The 23,552-nt window shown below is 36.8% G+C and overlaps 1 protein-coding gene across 1 annotated transcript in view; it reads right to left on the bottom strand.

Moving 5' to 3' along the window:
* Positions 1 to 13,911: 13,911 nt before the first annotated feature.
* The window catches only part of DPP10 (dipeptidyl peptidase like 10), a 769,909-nt gene continuing 760,268 nt past the window's right edge, over positions 13,912 to 23,552 (bottom strand). The window contains exons 22-26 of the mRNA XM_069577778.1: positions 19,860 to 19,959; positions 19,548 to 19,606; positions 19,367 to 19,439; positions 16,646 to 16,719; positions 13,912 to 14,743 (exon numbers count right to left, since the gene is read on the bottom strand). Of these exons, the coding sequence (XP_069433879.1) occupies positions 14,609 to 14,743; positions 16,646 to 16,719; positions 19,367 to 19,439; positions 19,548 to 19,606; positions 19,860 to 19,959 (441 nt within the window). The 3' untranslated portion in view covers positions 13,912 to 14,608. The remainder of the gene's footprint in view (positions 14,744 to 16,645; positions 16,720 to 19,366; positions 19,440 to 19,547; positions 19,607 to 19,859; positions 19,960 to 23,552) is intronic.

Here is a 23,552-nt window from a genome sequence, read left to right as displayed (position 1 = left end):
CAAGTCCAGAATTGTGAGAAGGCAAGTTTCTTCTGTTTAACACATCTAGTCTGTGGTTTCCTTTTATGACAGTCTACACAGACTGTGCGTGTGTGTGCTAAGTTGCTTGAGTCTGTTTGACTCTATGTGACCCCATGGACTATAGCCTACTAAAAGCTCCACTGCCCATGGAATTCCCCAGCAAGAATACTAGAGAGGGTAGCCATTCCCTTCTCCAGGGGATCTTCCTGGCCCAGGGATGGAACTTGGGTCTCCTGCATTGCAGGTAGATTCTTTACCATCTGAGCCAGCAGAGAAGCCCTATAAAATAAATACCTTAAACCAATAGTTATCCTCTTTCTTAATGACAAAATACTTATTCTTCACCATTAAAATTAAGAACAAATCAGGGGAAAATCCTATCTTCAGTCAACATAGACTAGCAAAAACAATTAGTATAAGAATTACAGAGGAAGAGTTAGAAGTATCTGTATTGGTATATGATATATATATATACACACACACATAGGATAATTTGTTGAAGGAATCAAGGAAAGTCTATCTTGAAAACTAATTTAATTTTAATTATTAACCTTCATGTATACAAAGAAAAATAGTCATAAGAGAATAACCTAATTATTATAATAACAAAATGGAAATATCTAGGTTAAAATAAGAAATGGAAATCCATATGATATTAACTTTGAAACACTTCTGAATGAATCAAAATACATGCTGTGTTCTTATTTAGGAAGGATCAGCATGATAAATATATTACTAATCTTGAAGTTAATAAATTCAATACAGTGCCCCAAATAGCAGGCATTATTGCTATTATATCATTGCAATATGCAGTAATAATAAAGCACAAGGATTATATCCTGATACTCCTAAAGAGATAAGAATTTAAGTGAAAAATGTAGATGGATAAATGCGTCTCAATATGGCACTGTTTATTTATGAAGCTAGAAGTAAATGCCAATATATGCATGTTTTGTCAAATCATAGTTTCAAATGAATATATAAACCACATTTTAAGTACTATATGTATTGGGAGAGAATGAGTGGAGAGAAGAGGAACTGAATCTTGTTGAAATTTCCTTTTGTAGATTTAATTTTGGAATCATGCAAATACTTTAGATTATTTTACATCAAAATAGAGTGTAATAAACAGATCTTAAACATGTAAGGGAAAATAAAACCAATAACTTTATATTGAGTATACAGTATAATCATACTGAAAAATTGTTTTTCTCAAAGTAGTTTCTAAATACAAAATAGAGTGTAATAAACAGATCTTAAACATGTAAGGGAAAATAAAACCAATAACTTTATATTGAGTATACAGTATAATCATACTGAAAAATTGTTTTTCTCAAAGTAGTTTCTAAATACAATTTATCTCCATAGTTCTCCAGGGTATCTTCACGACCCAGGGATCAAACATAGGTCTCCTGCACTACAGGCAGACACTTTACCGTCTGAGTCACGAGGGAAGCCCCAAATAATATGTATAGTATAATTTAATTGTCAGTAAGGTTGGCATATTTTCCCTGCCACTGTAAAATTGAATTATGGTTTAAAATAGATAAATAAATGTTTAGTTTCACTAACATAAAATGAGAGCCTCTTCTGGTGGTCCAGCGGTTAAGACTCTGTGTTCCTAATGCTGAGGGCGTGGGTTCAGTCCCTGGTAGGGCTGCAAGAAAAACTGCATGCCCAAAAAATTTAAAAAAATTTAAAACATAAAAAAGTACTTGATAAAAGGGATTAAAAGTGTTAAACTCAAGATGTATATTACTTTTAAAATGTATTTTCTAGCCCTGTCCACTAAAACATCCCTAGAGCCTTCCATAAATTACACAGATAATGCCAAAAGGACTCAAGAACCAATTTAAATATGCTGAGATTGTATAATGCAGGCATGTACTAACTATCAGTTAGGATAATAACTTCAATTTACAGGTTTAAGGACTTCCCTGGTGGCTCAGATAGTAAAGAAACCGCCTGCGATGCAGAGACCTGGGTTCAGTTCCTGGGTCTGGAAGACCCCCCGGAGGAGGGCATGGCAACCCACTCCGATATTCTTGCCTGGAGAATCACCACAGACAGAGGCGCCTGGCAGGCTACAGCCCATGGGTTCGCAAAGAGTCAGGCACAACTCTGCGATTAAGCACAGTATGTATAAAATATGTTTAAATTCATGAAGTGAAAGTGTTAGTCACTTGCTCAGTCATGTCTGACCGTTAAATGGACTGTAACCCATCAGGGCTCCTCTGTTCATGAGATTCTCCAGGCAGGAATACTGGAGTGGGTTGCCATTCATTTCCCCAGGGGCATGACCCAGGAATCCTACATTGCAGGTAGATTCTTTACCCATAAGTTTATACAAATTTTGAAAAAATAAAAATCTTCCTCGGTAAATTTGGAAAATAATAAGAAATCATTTCATTTTTTGAAAATTTTTAAATAAAGGGTAAGACCGTGGCATTTGTCTTGCTTTTCTTACATACACCAAATGTTCGATGGTAGTAGGAAAGTTGCATTACCCCTTAATGCAGATTTGCTTTTTCCCATTTCAAAGGGGACCATTTATTTTGGTTATCCCATCCCTGTGTCGCTTTTGTGTATTAGGAGCCTGGGGGAAAGAAAACTGATCATTTTAAAGTTTAAATATCTTCAGACCAAAAGGATTCTTACATGGACTAAGGTACAATACTCAGCAGTTCTGGACCTTGAGCTGGAAAGGGCTGAGGTTGTGTCCTTTGTGGTGGGACTGATTGTACTCTGTATAGAGGAATCAAAGGAGCAAGTGAAATGTTTGATGTCCAGAATAGTGGACTGTGTCAGTGACTGTGGTGCTCCCTAAATTCTCCATTCATTCTGCATTTTCCAGTCTCTTTGCAGTTAGGGTGAGATGCTGAGAGCTGTCCTGAAAAATGAACTCCAAGCAGATGTAATGGTGTCACTTCAGAAAGGTGGCAATTGTAAGAGGGTATCATGTATCTTCTTCAATCTTCTCTTCCTTTGACATAACAGCATGGAGGTCCATGTTTCAGATGCCAGGGGAATGTAAAATGACTCTCCTGCCCATGTGTGATATCATGTGAGAAGTAAAGATTTATTTACTTAACATACTCAGACTTTCTTGGTGATCCCAGTGGCAAAGACTCTGTGCTCCCAATGCAGGGTGTCTGAGTTCGACTGCTAGTCAGGGAGCTAGATTCCACACACCACAATGAAGATCAAAGATCCTGTGTGCCGCAACTAAGACCTCACACAGCAAATGAATAAATAAATAAGAATAAATATTAAAAAGTACTTAAAATACTGAAATTAACTTTTTAAAATTTCATGGCACTAATTCATATATCTTACTGTGACTAATCCAATGACTTTCAGTAACTCAATTAATTGTTTTTTCTTTTATTTTTTAATATAAATTTATTTAATTGGATGCTAATTACTTTACAATATTGTATTGGTAAATTACTGTTTCCTTATGTAAAAATTGGGATATTGATTATACTTAATTCATGCAACTATCTTAAAGATTACATAAATATGTGTATTAAGGAGCTTATCCTAGGACCTGGAACAAATTAAGGAACAAGCTAAGTTACCTATTTTTATTTTTATGAATACTGTTATGATGATGATTATTATTATATTTTTATTCCCCTAGCAAATTACAGGTAAGTGTATAATCTAAATTATATACATTAAAGAGTGTATGTGAGCAAGCATTATATTCAGTGAAATAAGATAATGAGTGAGAATTTGGGGTTTGGGGTGAATTGAAAATAATTGAGAGAGAAAAATTAGAATTTGATGGAAAAGTGAATAAGGATCAACTAAAGAAAATCTCCAATATCATACAGAGTCCAGATGAATTTTAAAAATTAATTTTGTATGCCAAACTTTGAACTCTTTTCACTAATACCAATCTACATGGAGACAAAGAAAAGCATGCAAATAATATGATCTCCTGGACTGTGAAAATGAGTGAAGCATACTGGAAGGTTAGTGACGTTCAGAGAAAAAGACTGGTTTTGGGTCCAAGGTGAACAGAGACTCAGCTGAGATCCAAAGCAAGCAGTGTGCCAGGGGAAGCAGGTTGTTTTGTTTACTACTTTTATACTTCAGAAATATTTATCTTTCCATAGATGTGAATTATTTCCTTCAGGTAAGAAAAGCTAATGCAATACAAATGAAAACAGAACTAAAGTATTAGTTTTCTTTTTAAAATCTATGTCCTTCTGCCATGAGTATTTTGGATTGAGAAATAATTGCCAGAAAATGGAAGGGCTTTACTACAAATTTCCTTAAAATTGTGAGTGAGAAGGAAACCTGAAGGCAGAGCAACTGCTCTTCAGTATGGTAGTGGACACGTGAAGGTTTTTTAACTTGAATAAAACAAGTTGATTCATTATGGAATATTTATTCAAATGGAATGGGTCCGTCCAAGGGAGTACCATTTGTAATATGAGGATCATTATAAAAGAATGAAAATCAAAACATGAACTGAATATGCCGATATTTTTAGTAAATGATGACTCAGCTATAAAACGTTTGAGCTAAGATATCCATGTATACATTAGATATGTTCATTAGATTCAATGGTAAAATAAGATGCTAATGCTGTAGCAAACAGCACAGTATCTGACTTTGGCACAAAAATCTTTGAGCTTTATTTTGATTTGAAGTCAATGTTGAAATTGAAATTTCCCACGTATCTGGGCAAAACAATTTTGTTCTTCCTAAAGGCTACTCAAAATTCATTTACACCATACAGATTTTTAAAAGTCACACTTGCTATCCTAAAGGGATGAAGAGGTGTCAGGTAATAAGAATGACAACCACTAAAAGTGCATAAGTCAGACAGTGAAAACGAAATACTATGTGATATCCCTTATGTGGAGAATCTAAAAAATATAACAAAGAAGTAGATTCACAGATATAGAGAGCAAACTAGTGGTTACAAGTGGGGGTGAGGGCAACATAGGGATTGGGAAGTAGGAGGCACAAGCTAATGCGTGTAAGATAGGCTCAAGGACATATTGTATAATGTAACCAATATTTTGTGATAACTATAAATAGAAAGTAACTTTTAAAATTGTACAAAAAATAAAAATTTAATCTAAAAAATGTATATGAATGGGGAGGCTGTTACCTGTGTTTCTTTGACAGGACTTCTATTTTCCCATTGGACTATGCCTTATGATTATCTCTATACAGAGATAATCAAGCCTTCATAAATCGTGTTAAAGCAAATAAAGCCTGAAAAATGGGACTGTTAGCACAGCAATCATATTTCAAAACTGCCTTCCTGCAGGCAACAGTGTGTCACTGACGAGGATCAGAAGAGAAAGGAGAAAATGTTGGTTAGGGAAGGTGTACTAACTCTTGGAAACAAAGCCTGGAGTTCAGGGTCTTGTGAGATACTTTCAAATGAAGGGTCTGTGTTTACCCAGTCTCACTGTTCAATGCCTTAGCTATGTCTCTGGCTGAAATGCCAGGACTAAGGATCATCATTAGTAGGGTGTTCTTACTTATTCTGGGTAATACATAGATTAGACACCTATTTTACATCAGTTCTCCTACCAGTCTTACTGCTTCTCAGGTGGCACTATTGGTAAAAACCTGCCTGCAAATGCAGGAGACATAAGAGCCATGGGTTCGATCCCTGGGGGGAAGGTCCCCCGGAGGAGGGCACGGCAACCCACTCCAGTGTTCTTGCCTGGAGAATTTCATGGACACAGGAGCCTAGAAGGCTATGGTCCATAGTGACTCAAAGAATTGGACATGACTGAAGCGACTTAGCATGCATGCACCATTCTTAAAGTTGCACCCTCAACAAGGATATTGCAATTTCATATATAGAACTTACCAGGTTCTTGTATATCTAGGATGGAGGCTTGCAACCAAACCATGGACAATGGGACTTGAAGGAATTATCTTTCCTCATTAAAAGCAATAGTCCCTCTTTGCCTAACTATCCTTGGACGTTGCCATGAAAGAAGGTACTGCTCTCAGCAGTTGCAGCCAATGAAGCAGAGGAGCAGCCCACTGGAGCTGGAGAAGGGAAAGGTGGGGGAGGCTGGAATTTGACTTCCAATTTGGTCTAGTTAAACTGCTCCTAGAAGCACCAACAAGCATCTCTTGTGATGTGAGTCAACATATACAATGGTATATTAGTCAGTAAAAGGAACAAAACTGGGTCATTTGTAGAGATATGGATGAACCTAGACTCTGTCATACAGAATGAAGTAGAAAAAGAAAAACAAATATTGTCTATTAATGCGTATATATGGAATCTAGAAAAATGGTACTGACGAACCTATTTGCAGGGCAGGAATAGAGACACAGATATAGAGAGCAGACTTGTGGACACAGCAAGGGAAGGAGAGGGTGGGACAAATGGAGAGAGCAGCATTGACAGATATACACTACCATGTGTAAAATAGATAGCCAGTCGAAAGTTGTTGCACACCACAGGGAACTCAGCCAGGTACTCTGTGATAACCTAGAGGAGTGTGATGGGGTGGGTGGGAGGCTCAAGAGAGGAGAGTGTATATGTATACATATAGCTGGTTCACACTGTTGTACAACAGAAATTAATACAACATTGTAAAACATTATGTTCCAATTAAATATAAATTTAACAATGATTAATAAACAAAATATATTTCTTGTCATTTAAGCCAGTGCTTCTCAAACTGTACTGAGTGCGCAAATCACTTGGGGACCTTGTGACATTTAGATTCTGATTTAGAAAGCTGAAGCAGTGCTTGAGAGTCTGCATTTCTAACCAACAAGGGTGATGTCCAAGCTAAAAAGTCACAAGTATTTAGGCAACTTTTAAGTTTCTATTCAGTTACTAGAAGCCACAAGTATATTAAATGTCAACACTGAATAGAGAGAGACTTGAAAGCTGAATCCAATCTAAAGATATGCATGACAAACCTTAGCAATTCACTAGTTTAAAAATGCACAGATATGATTATGGCAGTTGAGGACTTTGAGGTCATCATGATCTGTGTTCATATCCTGGTTCTGTCACTTACATGCTGTGTGACTCTTGCATGCTAAGTTGCTTCAGTTGTGTCTGACTCTTTGCAACCCCATGGACTATAGCCCGCCAGGGTCCTCTGTCCATGGGATTCTCCAGGCATGAATATTAGATTCTTCTCCAGGAGATCTTTCCAACCCGGAGATCGAACCAGCATCTCTTGCATCTCCAGCACTGGCAGGTACATTCTTTACCACTAGTTCCATCCTACTGAAACATTATTTAACCTCTCTGAATCTTGATTTCTTCAGAGAACTATGTCATCTATCTCATATAGTTGGCTTGAAGATTAGTTGAAATTATGCGATTAAAAAGTCTAGACCTTAAACAAATGTGAGTTCTTTTTCTATGATGCTATTGGCGGCATGGAATTCATATTGTTAAGGTTCATTCATCCCTAAGATTGCTTAGTTAAATGGTGCTAAGTCTGATAGAAAAAATGTAGACTGTGACAATCAATCCAGAGACTTTTCTTTAACCAAACTGCTCTATCAAAATCTTGTGATTCCTGTACCTGGCTATGTTAAACTTAATTGGAATTTTTTAAAAAACGTAAACAAAGTTGCACTTTTATATGGCTGGTTTCTTCTTTAAAACCTGTCTGCATTGGTGAAATTTTTATTTATTTATTTACTACTGTTCTGGGTCTTTGTTGTTGTACAGGCTTTCTCTAGTTTTGGCAAGAGGGGGCCAGTCTTTAGCTGTAGGCTTCTAGTCACAGTGGGTTCTCTTATTGCAGAGCACAGGCTCTTGGCACACAGGCTTCAGTAGTTGCTGGATGAGGGCTCAGTATTTTTGGTGCATGGCGTTAGTTGCCCCACAGCATGTGGAATATTCCCAGACTAGGGATTGATCCTTTGTCCCCGCATTGCAAGGCAGATTATTAACTACTGAACCATCAGGGTAGTCCAAGAGTAAATTTTTAAATTCACAGGCACTCTCCTCCAGAATTGCTGGAATATTGTTAAATGAAATGAATAAAGTGTTAGCAGAGCTGATCAGTATAAGCAAAATCTACTCGCTCTAATGACAGAAAAGTGGAAGATAATGTGTTTTTAAGTCAGATTGCAAATTGGATGGTGGATGCCAGCTATGACATCTAAATTTGCAGTGTTTGATGATGAGACAAGGTCTTCTTTTCTTCATGTTTATAAGCCTGGGTGCTTTGATTAACATAATGCTTTGAATACCTCTTGGAGTATTTGGAATGTCCTAGGTTAGGAGAAGGCAATGGAACCCCACTCCAGTACTCTTGCCTGGAAAATCCCATGGACAGAGGAGCCTGGTGGGATGCAGTCCATGGGGTCGCTGAGGGGCGGACACGACTGAGCGACTTCACTTTCACTTTTCACTTTCATGCATTGGAGAAGGAAATGGCAACCCACTCCAGTGTTCTCACCTGGAGAATCCCAGGGACAGGGGAGCCTGATGGGCTGCCGTTTATGGGGTCGCACAGAGTCAGACACGACTGAAGCAACTTAGCAGCAGCAGCAGCTGGTTAATGCCAGAGCAAGGGAATTTACTTACAATTTCCAAGGCATAAAGTTATGATTTCTCTGAGCAAGTGTTTGAATGGATAGAGATAGCTGTTACATATCCCCAGCAGAAAAATTAAAGGTTTTAATATTACATATGTACTCTTGACCTTAGGGAAACCATGTAACTTCAAACATGGCAATATTGTACACTGGACTATCATTTACCTTTCAGCATTATTGCTATCAAATTATCCTAACAATATCTCTAACTAAATGTTTAAATATTTAAAATCTATTCTCAGTTGAGGTGAACATGAGTTAAAACTTTCCTCATTTCAGGAATAGTTTAGAACAGAATGGGTTTCTAAGTTGGCTTGAGCTGGGTTTTATGGTATTTACTTATTAATAATGATGTTATTAAAGTGCTGTACTCAGCAAATCTGGAAAACTCAGCAGTAACCAAAGTTCTGAAAATGTCAGTTTTCATTCCAATCTCAAAGAAGGGCAATGCCAAAGAATGTCCAAACTACAGCACAATTACACTCATTTCATATGTTAGCTAGATCATGCTCAAAATTCTTCACGCTAGATTTCAAGAGTACATGAACAGAGAACTTCCACACGTACAAGCTGGATTTAGAAAAGGATAGATTTAGAGGAACCAGAGACCAAGTTTTCTTTGACTGTGTGGATCACAAAAAACTGGAAAATTCTGAAAGAGAGGAATACCAGACCACCTTACCTGTCTCCTGAGAAACCTGTATGCAGATCAAGAAGCAACATGGAACAGACAGGCTCAAAATTGGGAAAGAAGTACATCAAGGCTGTATATTGTCACTCTACTTATTTAACTTTTATGCAGAGTACATCATGCAAATTGCCTGGCTGGATGAAGCTCAAGCTGAAGGCAGAAAACAAAGAGGAGCTAAAGAGCCTCTTGATAAGAGTGAAAGAGGAAAGTGAGAAAGCTTACTTAAAACTCAATATTCAAAAAACTAAGGTCATGGCAAATAGTCTCATCACTTTATGGTAAAGAGAAGTGGAGAAAGTGGAAAACAGTGACAGATTTTATTTTCTTGGGCTCCAAAGTAACTGTGGATAGTGACTGCAGCCATAAAATTAAAAGACACTTGCTTCTTGGGAGGAAAGCTATGACAAACCTAGAAAGCATATTAAAAAGTAGAGACATCATTTTGCTGACAAAGGTACATATAGTGAGATTTGGACCATAAAGAAGGCTGAGCACTGAAAGATTGTTGCTTTTGAACTGTGATGCTGGAGAAGACTATTGAGAGTCCTTTGGACTGCAAGAGCAAACCAGGCAATACTAAGGGAAATCAATCGTGAATATTCATTGGAAGGACTGACACTGAAGCTCAAGCTCCAATAGTTTGGCTACCTGGTATGAAGAGCTGACTCATTGGAAAAGACCCTGATGCTGGGAAAGATTGAGGGCAGGAGGAGAAGGGGGTGACAGAAGATGAGATGGTTGAATGGTATCACCAACTCAATGGATATGAGTAAGAGCAAAGTCTGGGAGATGGTGAAGGACAGGGAAGCCTGACATGCTGCAGCTCTTGGGGCAGCAAAGAATGAGATAGGACTTAGCACCTGAATGAAAACAATTCATTAATTATGCAAATTTGACAAGTTACATACTTATCTGAGACTCAATTTCTTTATCCATAAAATAGGAATCATAATACCTATTTCAGAGCATGTTGAAAAGATTCAATTTGATAAACAATATAAAGTCCTTGCTGCATGCTTGGTATTCAGTAAAAGTACAATAACTTTTGGGTAGTAACAGTTTCCAACCTGAAAAGAAACCACTTCTTTATTCTCATACCATTTCTTCGTCCTGTCGTACTCACAGTGATATGCTCTGGTGGGAAGAAAGTGTTCCCACAGAAAGTAAAACCGATTTCAACATTGGTGCACAGGTAGTTTATTTTGGGAAGTAATTCTAGAAACTAGGACTGAGAAGCTAGAAATAGGGAAGAGGGACATCGAAGTATGTATAGATGTGGGCAGTTGAGTTTCATGGGGACTTTAAGAACCATGTAGAATGTTTAAGGGAAGGAAAAGGGGAACATATAGTCAGCTGCTTCTGTCTTCCATTAATTGGATTTCTGTGGAGCCATTAAATTGTCATATAGGTTTGTAGTATGTAAGTGATGAGACTGTTGGTTCTAGCAGATAGACAACATTAGCAGCAAAGAAGAGAAAGTGAGAAAGAGCCCAGCTGAGGTGTCAGGGTTTATTTACTACAATGCTGGTTGCTGCAGGATGTGTAGGTGATTAAACCATGTGAGGAAGGGCAGAAGCGTGTGAAATGAAAATATCTCCTGTCATACCAATATACAAGAAATGTCACAGCCATCAGAAATTTCTGGCCTCCAAATGTGAATGAGGGCTTCCAAAACTGCTATCCAGCAGGTGCTGCCATTCCCCTTGATGACTGCTGAGGAGCTGGGGGAATGCAAGAAGCAGCCATCTGCCACTCCTTAAGGTGAACAATGAAAGAGGATTGGCCCCAGATAGCTGAGGTGCATTATGAAAAGAGTTCATTCAGTGAGCCCAGAGGCTTGCATCTTCTCATACATAGAATGCAACATTCCTTAACCTGATATCTGATTTTTCTTACCTCACAATAATCTTCGCTGTTCAGACTGCCTGCTCCATTTGTTACAAACTTGTAGATAGCCTGACTCCCCCTCCTGCCTCCTTGGAGCAGTTTTCTCAGAGCTACTGGGATGCTATCTTCCAAGCTCAGAGTCCTTAACATTCTCACCAAATAAAATAACTCTCTACTTTAAGAGACTATATTTTTAGTTGACAAGTGGCATTTCATACATGATTCTTAACAGCAGTCATGTGTCTTCAATGACTCTTGAGATTTGAAAGCAATTCAGTCCCAGATACTTCTGTTTCAAAGCCTCCCATTTTGAGCTCCATGGCTCAAGTAATTTTCTTTATGGCAAAGACAAAAGTTTGTCATCTCGTTCTAGTAGATCTATGACTGTGAGACCCTCAGTGGTGATTTCAGTGCTAAACATCCAATCAAGAAGACACATCCTCCAGGTGAACTGAGGTTCGTGTTTTTTTTGTCTGTTTCATAAATTTATTTATTTATTTATATGTTTATTTTTGACCATGCTGGGTCTCCATTGCTGCGGGGACTTTTTTCTAGCTGTGAAATGTGAGCTTCTCATTTTGGTGGCTTCTCATGTTGTGAAGCACAGGCTCTAGGGTGTGAGGACTTCAGTAGTTTCAGTTCCCTAGCTTTAGAGCACAGGCTCAGTAGTTGTTGCACATGGACTTAGCTGTTCTGTGGCAGGAGGGATCTTCTGGGACCAGGGATCGAAACAGTCTCCTGCATGGGCAGACAAATTCTTTACCCTTGAGCCACCAGGGAGGCCTGAGATTCATGTTTTGAAGTGAGTCCTCTGCCCTAAATTCTGTCAAGAAACTGAAACAATCCACAAAGTCTATTTAGTCCCAAGTGTTGACTTAGAAACCTCAATGGAGACAATTAAGATGAGAAATTGCTTTTTTTTAAATAGCTTCAAAATATTATATGCTCATCTCTGTGGATGACTGAATACTGCTTACCTTTCTTTTATGGAACTTATTTTGAGTTCCATAAACTTATGGAAGTTTATTTTGAGTCATTTTTTTCTTTTTTAACTTTAGGGGTAAACAGCACTTAGAAAGCTTGCTCCTGGAAATAATACTTGGAAAGTTCTAGGAAACTATTAGAATTTATGAACACATATGAAATAGTGAGACTATGACCAAGGGCAAATGTATAAAGGACAAAATCCAGTTAGATGATTCCTTTAATATTTGATGCCTGTGTGTTTTAGTGAGCATCTCCCTTATCCAAAATAGCCCAATTATGAAAAGCCAGATAATCACAGAAAAAAAAATTTTTCCACCTTCCTACTAATCAGTAGTTTTCACTGGATATCTATTTAACCTTCAAGGTGAAAGCGGGATCCAGACTAACGTCTTTCATGTTAGAAGCTGTATTAAATTAATTGAAAAATAAACACTGATAATAATAATAAAACAGGAGAAATGATGAACAGTAAAAGGTAAATACTTTTTAAACGTTACTCAAATAGACAATAACACCACATCTTTCAAACAACATAATTATTTGCATCATAAAAACTCTAGTTGTTGAAATTTAAAATATTGATTAAAAAGCTTCAATTGGACTTTAAATCAGCCTAAAAAAGAAATTTCCATCTTAATAAAATAGGCAAAACTTTCCTTTTACACTTATTTTTTTAAACATTATACTTTTTTTTTTAATGTGTTTTCCTAGTCTTGAAAAAGACCTGAAATGGGTCTTTCAAAAAATTTTCCCATTTTAAATGGAATCCAACACAGCAGTGAAGATGCAGCTTTAAAGAATACAAGAGAAAAGCAGAATGCCCAAAAAATGACTTATGTGTTTCCAAACACCCAGATTTTGGTGTTGATGCCTTCATAAAACAAGAGGGTTACTGAGCAATTCCATGAAATTTTTAAGTTTCCTCCTGGTATTCTGATGTCATCATAAGCTAGCCTGTCCTAAGGACTTTTTAAAACCAAAAAAACCCCAGTCTTCTGCCTAGATTTATCTGAACTTCTGTGCTTGACTTTTGGACATCTCTTCTGGAAGATACCTCCAGTGAAATGAGAAGATATTTTTTGACTTTTGTCAGAAAAGTTAATATTCTCATGACTTAAATTGACTTCATTACAGTCAAGTTTATTTTACACTCTCAATTACTCACTATTGCAAATCAACACAGCACAGAAATTAATGCATTTTGTGCCTTAAATAGTAAACACTGTTGTTTGTGAACTTTTTTGGCCAATGAATAAAAAGTATTTCATTTCTGAATCTCACCAGAAGGATTTGAATTAAACAGTAACAGATGTATTGGGCAGGCACGGGATACTAAATAAGAACTGGCAAATGAAATAACCCAGCTCTTTGCTTTTACAATGAAAATCAGAATTGGTTTTTCATTGAGAGAAGAAAAAGGATTAAGTGTTTTAAAAAAGTGTTTTCCACCAAAAGAGCAAAATAGCACTCAGTGGTATAGTATTGTTAACAAAATTTCTTTATCAGAAACTATAATTTAATATTTAAGTACCTAATTTACATGTGACAAGGTATCATATTCAAAAAATTAAACTGCAACTAGAAAACTATTAACCACTAAAAACCATACCAAACATAACCCAAACATTTATAGGAAAGCAATAGCTAGAATTTGAATTGAAAAAAAATTTCATCATATTTGGCTCATTAAACAAAGCATCCATTACAGCCTATAAGCATCTCTTCTAAGTCATCAAGTTTATCCTTTGTAGCATGAATAACATGTAAAGATAGATTTATTGACTGCATATGCACACGTGTGTATACATATTGTGAGACATACACTCATGTGTTGACTTAAAGATATTGTATCTACTGATAACTGGCTGAACTTTGGAAGGTGCTGAAACCCATATTTCTACATGATCTGTGACCCATTTAAAAATGTCTTTTTATAAACAGAAGTTACATAAAATACTCTGGTTTTATTAACTGACTCTTTTCTTAAGCATCATAATAGACAATGAAGGAATTGCACTTATTTTAAAGGTACAGTAAAGTGTTAGATTGCAGCTTGGCCATCAAGGATCAGGGACTGTAGTACTGAGAAGTTGTGCATTATATGCAAAGATGGTGGTGGCCACTGAAATTAAAATGAGAGCAATTAATTACAGAACAAATAGGGGGGTAACAGAAGAAAACATGCACTACTCCTACTTTAATGCAAAACTAATTTCTCCCCGGAAACCAACCCTTTGACTTTTCTTACACAAAGAAACAGGTTCTGCACCCTTGGCAACACAGTAGACATGGACTTCTGTACTCAAATTCTAGTTCATTGTCTCTGAGTGTGCTGTTCCAGCGTCATCTCCTTAAGCTGCCCTTGAAATTCTGGAGCATCTACAATAGTACAGTCTCTTGGTTAGGTTGCACTGAGCCTCAATATCCCCTTCAGCTCTATATAAATAGGGTCCTTTATTCATCTTCTTCTGGTTCCTGTGGTAACACTGGTATTTCTTCCTTTAAACAATCACTGAAGAATCTGAGAATTGTGCTGTAGAGATGATACTTGCTCTTCTCAGATACGTTATGGCCTTCATCTGGGTAGACCTAAGATATTGAATGGAAAGGAGATTTAGAGTTGTCAAAGAAAGCCTTCTCTCTCAGAATTCATTACTTCAGCGCCATGGCAAGGGAACTCTGGAAAATAATATTTAACCAAAATCTCATGGTATTCAGTTCTGAGTCTTTCATGCTAAATGTTTCATTTTTATTTTAATTAGATCAAAACAAGACACTTGAGACAAAATGCAATTTTGTGTCTGTAAATTAGGATTTGTTGGGAATTCCCTGGTGTTCCAGTGGTTAGGATTCTGCCCTTTTGCTGCCTTGGGCTTGGAGTTTAATCCCTGGTTGGGGAACTAAGATCCTGCAAGCCAAAAAATAAATAAATAAAGTAAATAAATTAGGATTTGTTTTCCAAAAAGTTAGAGCTGTCTATGTTCACATTGAACAAGATGATATTAATATCAACTTAGCTACATTTTAGACAGTTTCGTCCTGACTATAGGCCTCTGACCTCCCTTTAGAATATTTAATGTAGAAAACTGGCAACTGTAAGTTTATTCTCTGCCCCTTTGAAATTTATATAAATCTTCTTTCAGACTTTTGCCAATTTTACAATCCAGGAAATATCTTTCTCAAGGACTTGGGAACCATCTCTCTCTTTCTTTTTTATCTTTTTTTTACTTTTAGTTATTTTGGGGGGCAGGGGGACTGCACCATATAACATGTGGTAACTTAGTTCCCAGACCAGGAATGAAACCTGCACCCCCTGCACTGGAAGCACTGACTCTTAACCACTGGACCACCAGGGAAGTCCTGGAAACCATTACTTTAAAATGTAAACACTGAAGGAGAGAGCATCGCCATTTCCCACTCTCCAAGTTGTAAAACTATCTCTTACCATAAAGTCACAAGAAAGTTTACTTTTCCTTTCCTTTCCTTACTTTTCCTTACTTTACTTCTCCTTGGCCTGTTACCAAACACCAGGCCCAATGAATCCCTCCATGCGAACTCTTAAAAACTCCCCAGCCCTTTGTTTCAAAAAAGTTGAGTTTAGTCTTCCCCCCTTATTACAGTAGTCCCAAACAAAATTTTCCTTTTTCGTCTACTTTTGCACAATGAAATTTTTACTTTGACAGTGTCCTTTCCAATATCAACAACATCAGTGATTTTTTAAAAAATATAAGTGAAAATATTGTCACATCAATTCCTGGGTGTAAAGTTTTTAGCTAGTGCCACATTTCCCTCTGAGTAAATAAAGCCTCACAGTCTTATCGTCAGTGCCATGACCCTCCATCTGTTTATTGCTACATCTTCATTTTTCATCATTCTAACTGTGGTACCTATATTTTTGATAAGCTGAATCATTTTTGATAAGCTGAATCACTTTTAGTTCTTCCAAATGCTTAGGAATGAAAGTAACTTTATTTCCCTTTCTAACTACTCCATCAGACTGAAAGTTCTTTTTAATGTTTAAAGTATGTCTTCTTGATCCATTTAGTATAGAGACCCATGTAAATTAAGTCCTCGATAAATATTTACTAAGTATGGTTGAATGCAGAAATGTAAATAATGTTTTCTCTTTTCCCTTTTTTCTTGTGATATTTACTCAAAGAGTAATGGAGACAGACAGAAAGACAAAGGGACAAGAAGGGAAATAAAATTTATCATTTTAAAAGAATTTCTTATCAGTGATATGAGTAAACATCTGAGAAACAAGCATTTTTGAAAGAGTTTATGCAATTCACATGTAAAACAAGATGATCTACATTCTCACTGTAATAAGGAAGTAAAGACAATTTGGTAAAAAAAAAAAAAAAGGAAGAAGAACAAAAAAAAACCCAACAAATAAAAGGGTGGGAGATGGAATCATACAAAAACTGTGTTCTGTATCTCACAATAAGAAACTAAGGTAAAACAACACATTCTTCTGAAAAAGTGGCTTACCTGCATAGTATAGTTCACTCCAGCTTTTATTAGGTGTTTGATTAATTCTGCTGAATGTTGGAAATGGACTTTGGCTGCAAGAAATTACATTATGATATTGAAGGAAATACATTTTTCAGGGTTAGAACATTTTTATAACATTTTTTCAAAGAAATTAAGTATTTTACGTTACATCCAGTGCACATTTAAAAGACTGATACCTAGCTTTATCTGGAAAGCCAGTCCATACAATGGTAATAAAACTTTGAGCTTCACATTATAAAAAATACATTAAAGCAGGAGTTACTACTAAGTCTCTACTTACTCTACAGAATTGTGGTTAGATTTACTTTACTGAATGTCATTTATTATTTCTAATTATTCACATCTTTTATACCATGATAATAATTTTAACAGAGTGAATGCCTGTCTGGATAGTAATACAGCAAACCAGCCTTCTTCGTTTCTGAGGATTACTAGGGTCAATCTCAAACACTGACATTCTGCTTTATATCAAATTAGGAAGAAAAGCACATCTTGAGAAAATAGCATGCATATCTCATTACTCAGGGCTAATATTCAATGTGGACCATATTGGTTTCTCCTCTTTCCTTCTGACTTGCTACTCCCTGAAACTCAGTTACAAAACTGAAATAAGTGGCACAGCAGCCTACGTGTGTGCAGCAACATTGACATGAACTAGCTGTGAAGACTGGGACAAAGCACTTCAATAATTTTGTAGAGCATTTTGCTCATAGGCTGCCTTGGCTGTACATTCTTAAACTGTGAATCTTCAAATTTCTGTAAATAACTTTTAAGCTAACTTTTTTCAACTGTCTTTGTAAAAGTAGGGCAGCCTTACCAATAATTTAGACTTCATGGCTCTAATGCTATGGTACTGATTGATCCTGCCACAGAGCAGACAATAAAAGACTCCAAATAATCATTTTCATCTTTTAAAAGTCTCGTAATCTTTCCCAACATTCTCTTATTGTACTTAATGGGGAAATTACCTTGTCATTTCTAAATAACTGTGCAAACTGCTCCATAAAGGTAAGCTACCAGAAATGCTAATAAATAGGGTAATGACTGAGGTAAAATGATACTCTATATACCTTATTTGTTTATTGTAGAAAACAAACTGAAAAAGACTCCACCATTCAGCTTTATGGATAAAGCTGAAAATAAATGTCCAAATGGATTTTCCAGTTTGTTTTTTTTTCCCTGTTTAGCTTCTAGTGCAAAGCGTGTTGATAATTGCCATGTATCCCTTCTTAAAACTAAATAGAGGCATTAAGTCTAGTTGGTTGAGTTTCCTGATTTGATGATAATTTTGAAAGATAATCCTAACAATGGTAGTATTATATTACTATTGACTGACTGCCTATAATCTACCAGTCCCCTATGGAATATGTGAATGTGTGTGTGTGAGTACATTTGTGTGTGTGTGTGTGTGTGCAAACACATAGGCGCATTTCCTTTGAAGTGACTGGTGTTGAAGTTCTGCTTACATTTTATCAGGTGGGTGAAGCATAGCACAGAGCACTGCCAGTTCCCTGTGCTATTCCACAGGCTCGCATCAGTCAGTTGTCTGTTGAAGCAAATCAAATGGGTGAAGGGAGGAGGATTAAGCTTTGCCTCTTTGAGGTGGGGCACCTACGAAAATGGTTTGGAAATCTACCTAAGGCAGATTTGTCTCTTCTCCCTCATTTACCTATTTATTCACATATATACTATATACATAATATATACATCTTGTATATCGGTATTGATATGAGCTCTGATTTAACTATTTTAACTATGACCTGACATGCTTAAAAGTCAAGTTTGAAGGCTAGTGTTATCTTCACTGTAAGACCTTGTTAGTAATATTCTCCGTAAAATGGGATAAAAATACTGAGACAAGGCAGAGTGGACTGACAAAAACAAGTTTAAGATTTAGGAAATATTGCTTCAAGGTTTTGCTTCTCTTTGTTCACTTGCCAGGTAGCCTTGGATAAATCAGTTTCCTCCTTGAAATTGATTTTTCTCATCTGTGAGTGGAGCTATAAATACTCAGCCTTCTGTTGTAAAATTTCACATAAAATAATGTGAAAAAAGATATAATTTCTTTGAGCCACAAACACTTCAGGTGAATATAAAATGATATTATTTATTACTAGTCATATCAATCACATCCATCTCCAATGTATAAAATAATAAAAAAGGAGATGATATAAAAGTGTTTTTTTTGGTTTTTGTTTTAACTTAAGTGAGAAATCTCATCAGAATTTCATCTCAGTGCTGGCACCTTTTGCTATGCTGTTGCTTTTCAGGTTAGAGTCCATTTGCAGTATGCTGAACAACGTGATCCTAGTAGTGACTAACCACACATGGTTATTTATATTTGTTAATTACAATTAAATAAAATGTAAAAATTCAGTTTCTCAGTCATACTAAACATGTCAAGTGCACATGGCCAGTGGTTACTGTGTTCAGCTGCACAGACATTTCCATCATCACAGAGTTTCACCGCACAGTGTCTGCCACCAAGCCCCGTTGCCTCCTCCACTCTTAGTCCTGATGTCCTTCTGTCCTTCTGCCCACTTTCTACCAGGTATCAGATTGCTTGTGCCATTCTCTTCTGCTCTCCTCTCCAGAAGGTTATAGCACCTCCTGTAAGCAAATCCTTGGAGGTGCCCCTCTGTTCAAGATCAGCCTCCATCAATCAGTAGCAGCGAATGTCACTAAGTAGCTACTTACTGTCAGCAGTCCCATGGATTATTAATATGTTTTCTTCTTTCAAGCCATGAATATTATGTAGCACACTAGATGCCTATAAATAAAAACACAAAAATCTGTATATAGGCATTTACCTATATTTGCATTCAGAACTTTTAGAATAAAAATACTATTCTTTATTCATTGTTTTTAAGTTAGTTACCTGGTATATGCTTTCATCTTTTGATGGCATACCAAGATATCTTTCAGAGAAAGCTGAGGCTGTGATCCAAGAAAACAGAAATTTAAGGATACACTAAAAACCATTTGACTAGCACATTTCATTATTTAGTTTCTACCATTCACATTTCATTGTCATGCACAAGTAAAACTGATTGAATCAGAGAGGTGATAAACTGCTGAAAACATCTCTGAAGGTACATGGTAAATGACCTCGATTGAGCATCTCTACATGAGGACTTTTGTTTCTGTAAATCAATACATTATTTTAGGTCAGTCTGTAGGAAGTACTCACCATACAACTTCAAGTCTATAATGGGTGCAATCACAGATCCACATTTAAAAAGTTTTTCATCTGATTTTAAGATCATGGATGCAATATAGCCACCATAGCCCTGGCCAAAAAAAAAAAAAAAAGTTTATATATGTAAGATTATTGATAATTCCTGGAGACATTTTAATGTTTTACCTTTTGGTCACTGTTAGTTAATATACATATCAGAATGTCTCATAATGCTCCAGATTTGAGCAAAGAATATACAAAACATGGTTATGTACAGACAAAAATTTTGAAAAGTTATTTAAATTTTTATATAATGTTATTTCAATAACTTTAGGTAAAATATAAAATTTATTTATTATCAAGTGTCAAATATTTGCTCTTTGATCTGATATCTGGGAATAGATCCAAATAATTTGAAATCAAGGTACTATGTGCCTGCATGCTAAATTGCTTCAGTCATGTCTGACTCTTTGTGACTATGGACTATAGCCCACCAGGCTCCTCTGTCCATGGGATTCTCCAGGCAAGAATACTGGAGTGTATTCCCATGCCCTCCTCCAGAGGATCTTTATGACCCAGGGATTGAATCCCCATCTGCATTGGTAGGCAGGTTCTTTACCACTAGTACCACCTGGGAAGCCCAGTGATTAAATCATACATCATTTTAGACATATATATTTAATAAAATAGCATATTCACTTAATAAAACATTTAAAATTATGATTATTAAGAATTAAGAAAGAAGTATTAAATGTTTAATATATATCATCACAAGTATAGATTCTGTTTTCAATCCACACAACTAAACATTTGAAAGAACTCATATATGATAAATACTTTTGCTACTTAGATGTGTTGGGTTAATTTTAAATTCAATTTTTAAATATCCACCTTGAAATGCTTTTGAACAAATCTAATTATACATTTTAAAATATATAAATCAAGGTGTCTAGTTTTCTTTTGAAGACCACTTTTCTGACTAGAAAAATTCAAGAGGAGATTTTAATAACTATAGTAATGCTGGGTAAAGGGGATAACCTACTAAGTTGTCAGTGCATTTTAGGCATTAATTTTTGCTGTGCTCTTGGTGTTGTGTTTCATTTTGCCAGACATTGGAATATCCTGATCAGTTCAGTTCAGTTCAGTCACTCAGTCGTGTCCAACTCTTTGCAACCCCATGAATCGCAGCACGCCAGGGCTCCCTATCCATCACCAACTCCCGGAGTTCACTCAGACTCACGTCCATCAAGTCAATGATGACATCCAGCCATCTCATCCTCCCTTCTTCTCCTGCCCCCAATTCCTCCCAGCATCAAAATCTTTTCCAATGAGTCAACTCTTCGCATGAGGTGGCCAAAGTACTGGAGTTTCAGCTTCAGCATCATTCCTTCCAAAGAAATCCCAGGACTGATCTCCTTCAGAATGGACTGGTTGGATCTCGTTGCAGTCCAAGGGAATATCAAGAGTCTTCTCCAGCACCACAGTTCAAAAGCATCAATTCTTCAACACTCAGCCTTCTTCATATCCTGATAGGTATTATCATATCCTGATAGGTATTATTAATTAAGATATTAATATTCAAGCCTTATTCCAGACATTCTAATGCAACTGGTTCATGACAAGCTCTACTTGTGAAAGATTTGCAGATGATTCTAGTGTGTTTTGGTGCTATAGGAAACTGTTATTTTCTCTATAACTCTTGAGATGAAAAATAAATAATGTCATTATGCTTATCTAAAGCATCATTTAAAAATGGGTACTGGAAAGTCCAAAATGTAATCAGACATTACTGTAGTGGTTGAGCGAATATATGTGAAGAGTAGCAGAATATACCACCCAAAAGTATGCCACTTAGCATATTAATTATTTTGAGCTATAAGCACTTGCAGAAACAGCAAATGCAGAGAGAAGCTTTCTCTTTCTCTGAATGCCTTTATCTGCCTAAAGGCAGATTCTCCAAAAGTAAATCAATTGTTCAAAGGCCACTGCCTGGAAGTTTCATCACTGAGGGAAGATTGATTCTTGTCACAGGAAAGGAGACTAGAAATTGACACACACCCAGACTCCCTGTGTCACAAGCCTTGCCTCCCATCTATTCTTCTAAGGCCCCAAGTGTTTCCTAACACTAACTTGAAAAGAAAGTGAAAGCATTAGTCACCCCGTAGTGTCCAACTCTTTGAAACCCCAGGGACTGTAGCCTGCCAGGCTCCTCTGTCCAGAGGATTTCCTAGGCAAGGATACTAGAGTGGGTTGCCATTTCCTTCTCCAGGGGATTCGCCCCACCCAGGGATTAAACCTGGGTCTCTTGCAATGCAGGCAGAGTCTTTACCATCTGAGCCATCAAGGAAGCCCCAAAATAATTTACTCTCTCTTAACATACCTATATCCCCTCTTCCCTTTCCCTGTTGAAACTGAGCAGGTCTGAGGGCCTCCTGGGCACAGAAGACTATCTGTCCCCCTTTTCTTGTTTGTAGGGAGTAGATAAGATTCCAACATTCATGGCCTTCCCTGAGTTCCAAAGGGCAGGTTCAAACAGTGGCTAATCAGGGAAGGGAGGGGATGCAGAGAAAAGGGAAGAATAGTCAAAAACAATAGTACAGCATATTAAAAATTGGAGATATTACTTAGCTGATAAAGGTCCGTATAGTCAAAGATATGGTTTTTCCGGTAGTCATGAATGGATGTGAGAGCTGGACAGTAAAAAAGGCTGAGCACCAAAGAACTATTGCTTTCAAACTGCGGTGCTGGAGAAGCCTCTTGAGAGTCTCTTGGATAGCAAGGAGATCAAACTTGTCAATCCTAAAGGAAATCAACCCTGAATATTCACTGGAAGAACTGATGCTGAAACTGCAGTACTTTAGCCACCTGATATGAAGAGCCAACTCACTGGAAAAGACCCTGATACTGGGAGAGATTGAAGGTAGAAGGAAAAGGGGACAACAGAGAATGAGATGGTTGGATGGCATCACTGATTCAATGAATATGAGCTTGAGCAAACTCTGGGAAATAGTGAAGGACAGGGAAGTCTGGTGTGCTGCAGTCCATGGAGTGGCATAAAGCTGGACATGTCTTAGGGCCTGAAAAACAAGATTCGCTTCCTTGTAAAGAGAGGGAAACATAAACAGAGATTTTCTTTATAAAGGTAAATGTCCCTTGCAAAAGGGTAGCTTCTGCTCTGTTTGTAAAGCTTCTCCTGTTTATGCTGTCTCTTAAAACAATCATCTCAAAAAATACTGTTTTGCCAAAGAGACATATTCTGGGACGGCATATTCTGCTCCTCTTCAGAAGTATGAAGAAATGAATGAGTCATGCAAAGCATGTAAATAAACAGCAATTATAGAGCAAAAGTGTTGAGAGACTGAAAATTCTCTCCCTATAAGCAACTTTTCAAGTTTCTAGTTCACTATCATGAAGATTGAGACCATGGTGTTGCAGACAAGAGGTTTCAAATATTTCCCAAGCAGCAACAGTATTCTCATAGTGAAAAATGCATCTTAGCTGATAACTTTTCTGGTTCTAATTCCACAACTACCATAATTTCTGATTATGATTATGATTTCTGGTTATGATGCTGTTATTTATATAACTTGACTACTTTGAGAGAATAACTGAATATAACTGCTGAGAATAATTGTATATCATATTTAAATAATATAAATTAATAGATTGTATTGTTTTTTTATCTCTGTTTCACATGATTCCTGG

This window comes from Ovis canadensis, chromosome 2, assembly GCF_042477335.2.
Source record: "Ovis canadensis isolate MfBH-ARS-UI-01 breed Bighorn chromosome 2, ARS-UI_OviCan_v2, whole genome shotgun sequence".
Taxonomy (NCBI): Eukaryota; Metazoa; Chordata; class Mammalia; order Artiodactyla; family Bovidae; genus Ovis; species Ovis canadensis.
The sequence above is the reverse complement of the archived record's forward strand: the minus strand, read 5'-3'. Positions and strand labels throughout refer to the sequence as shown.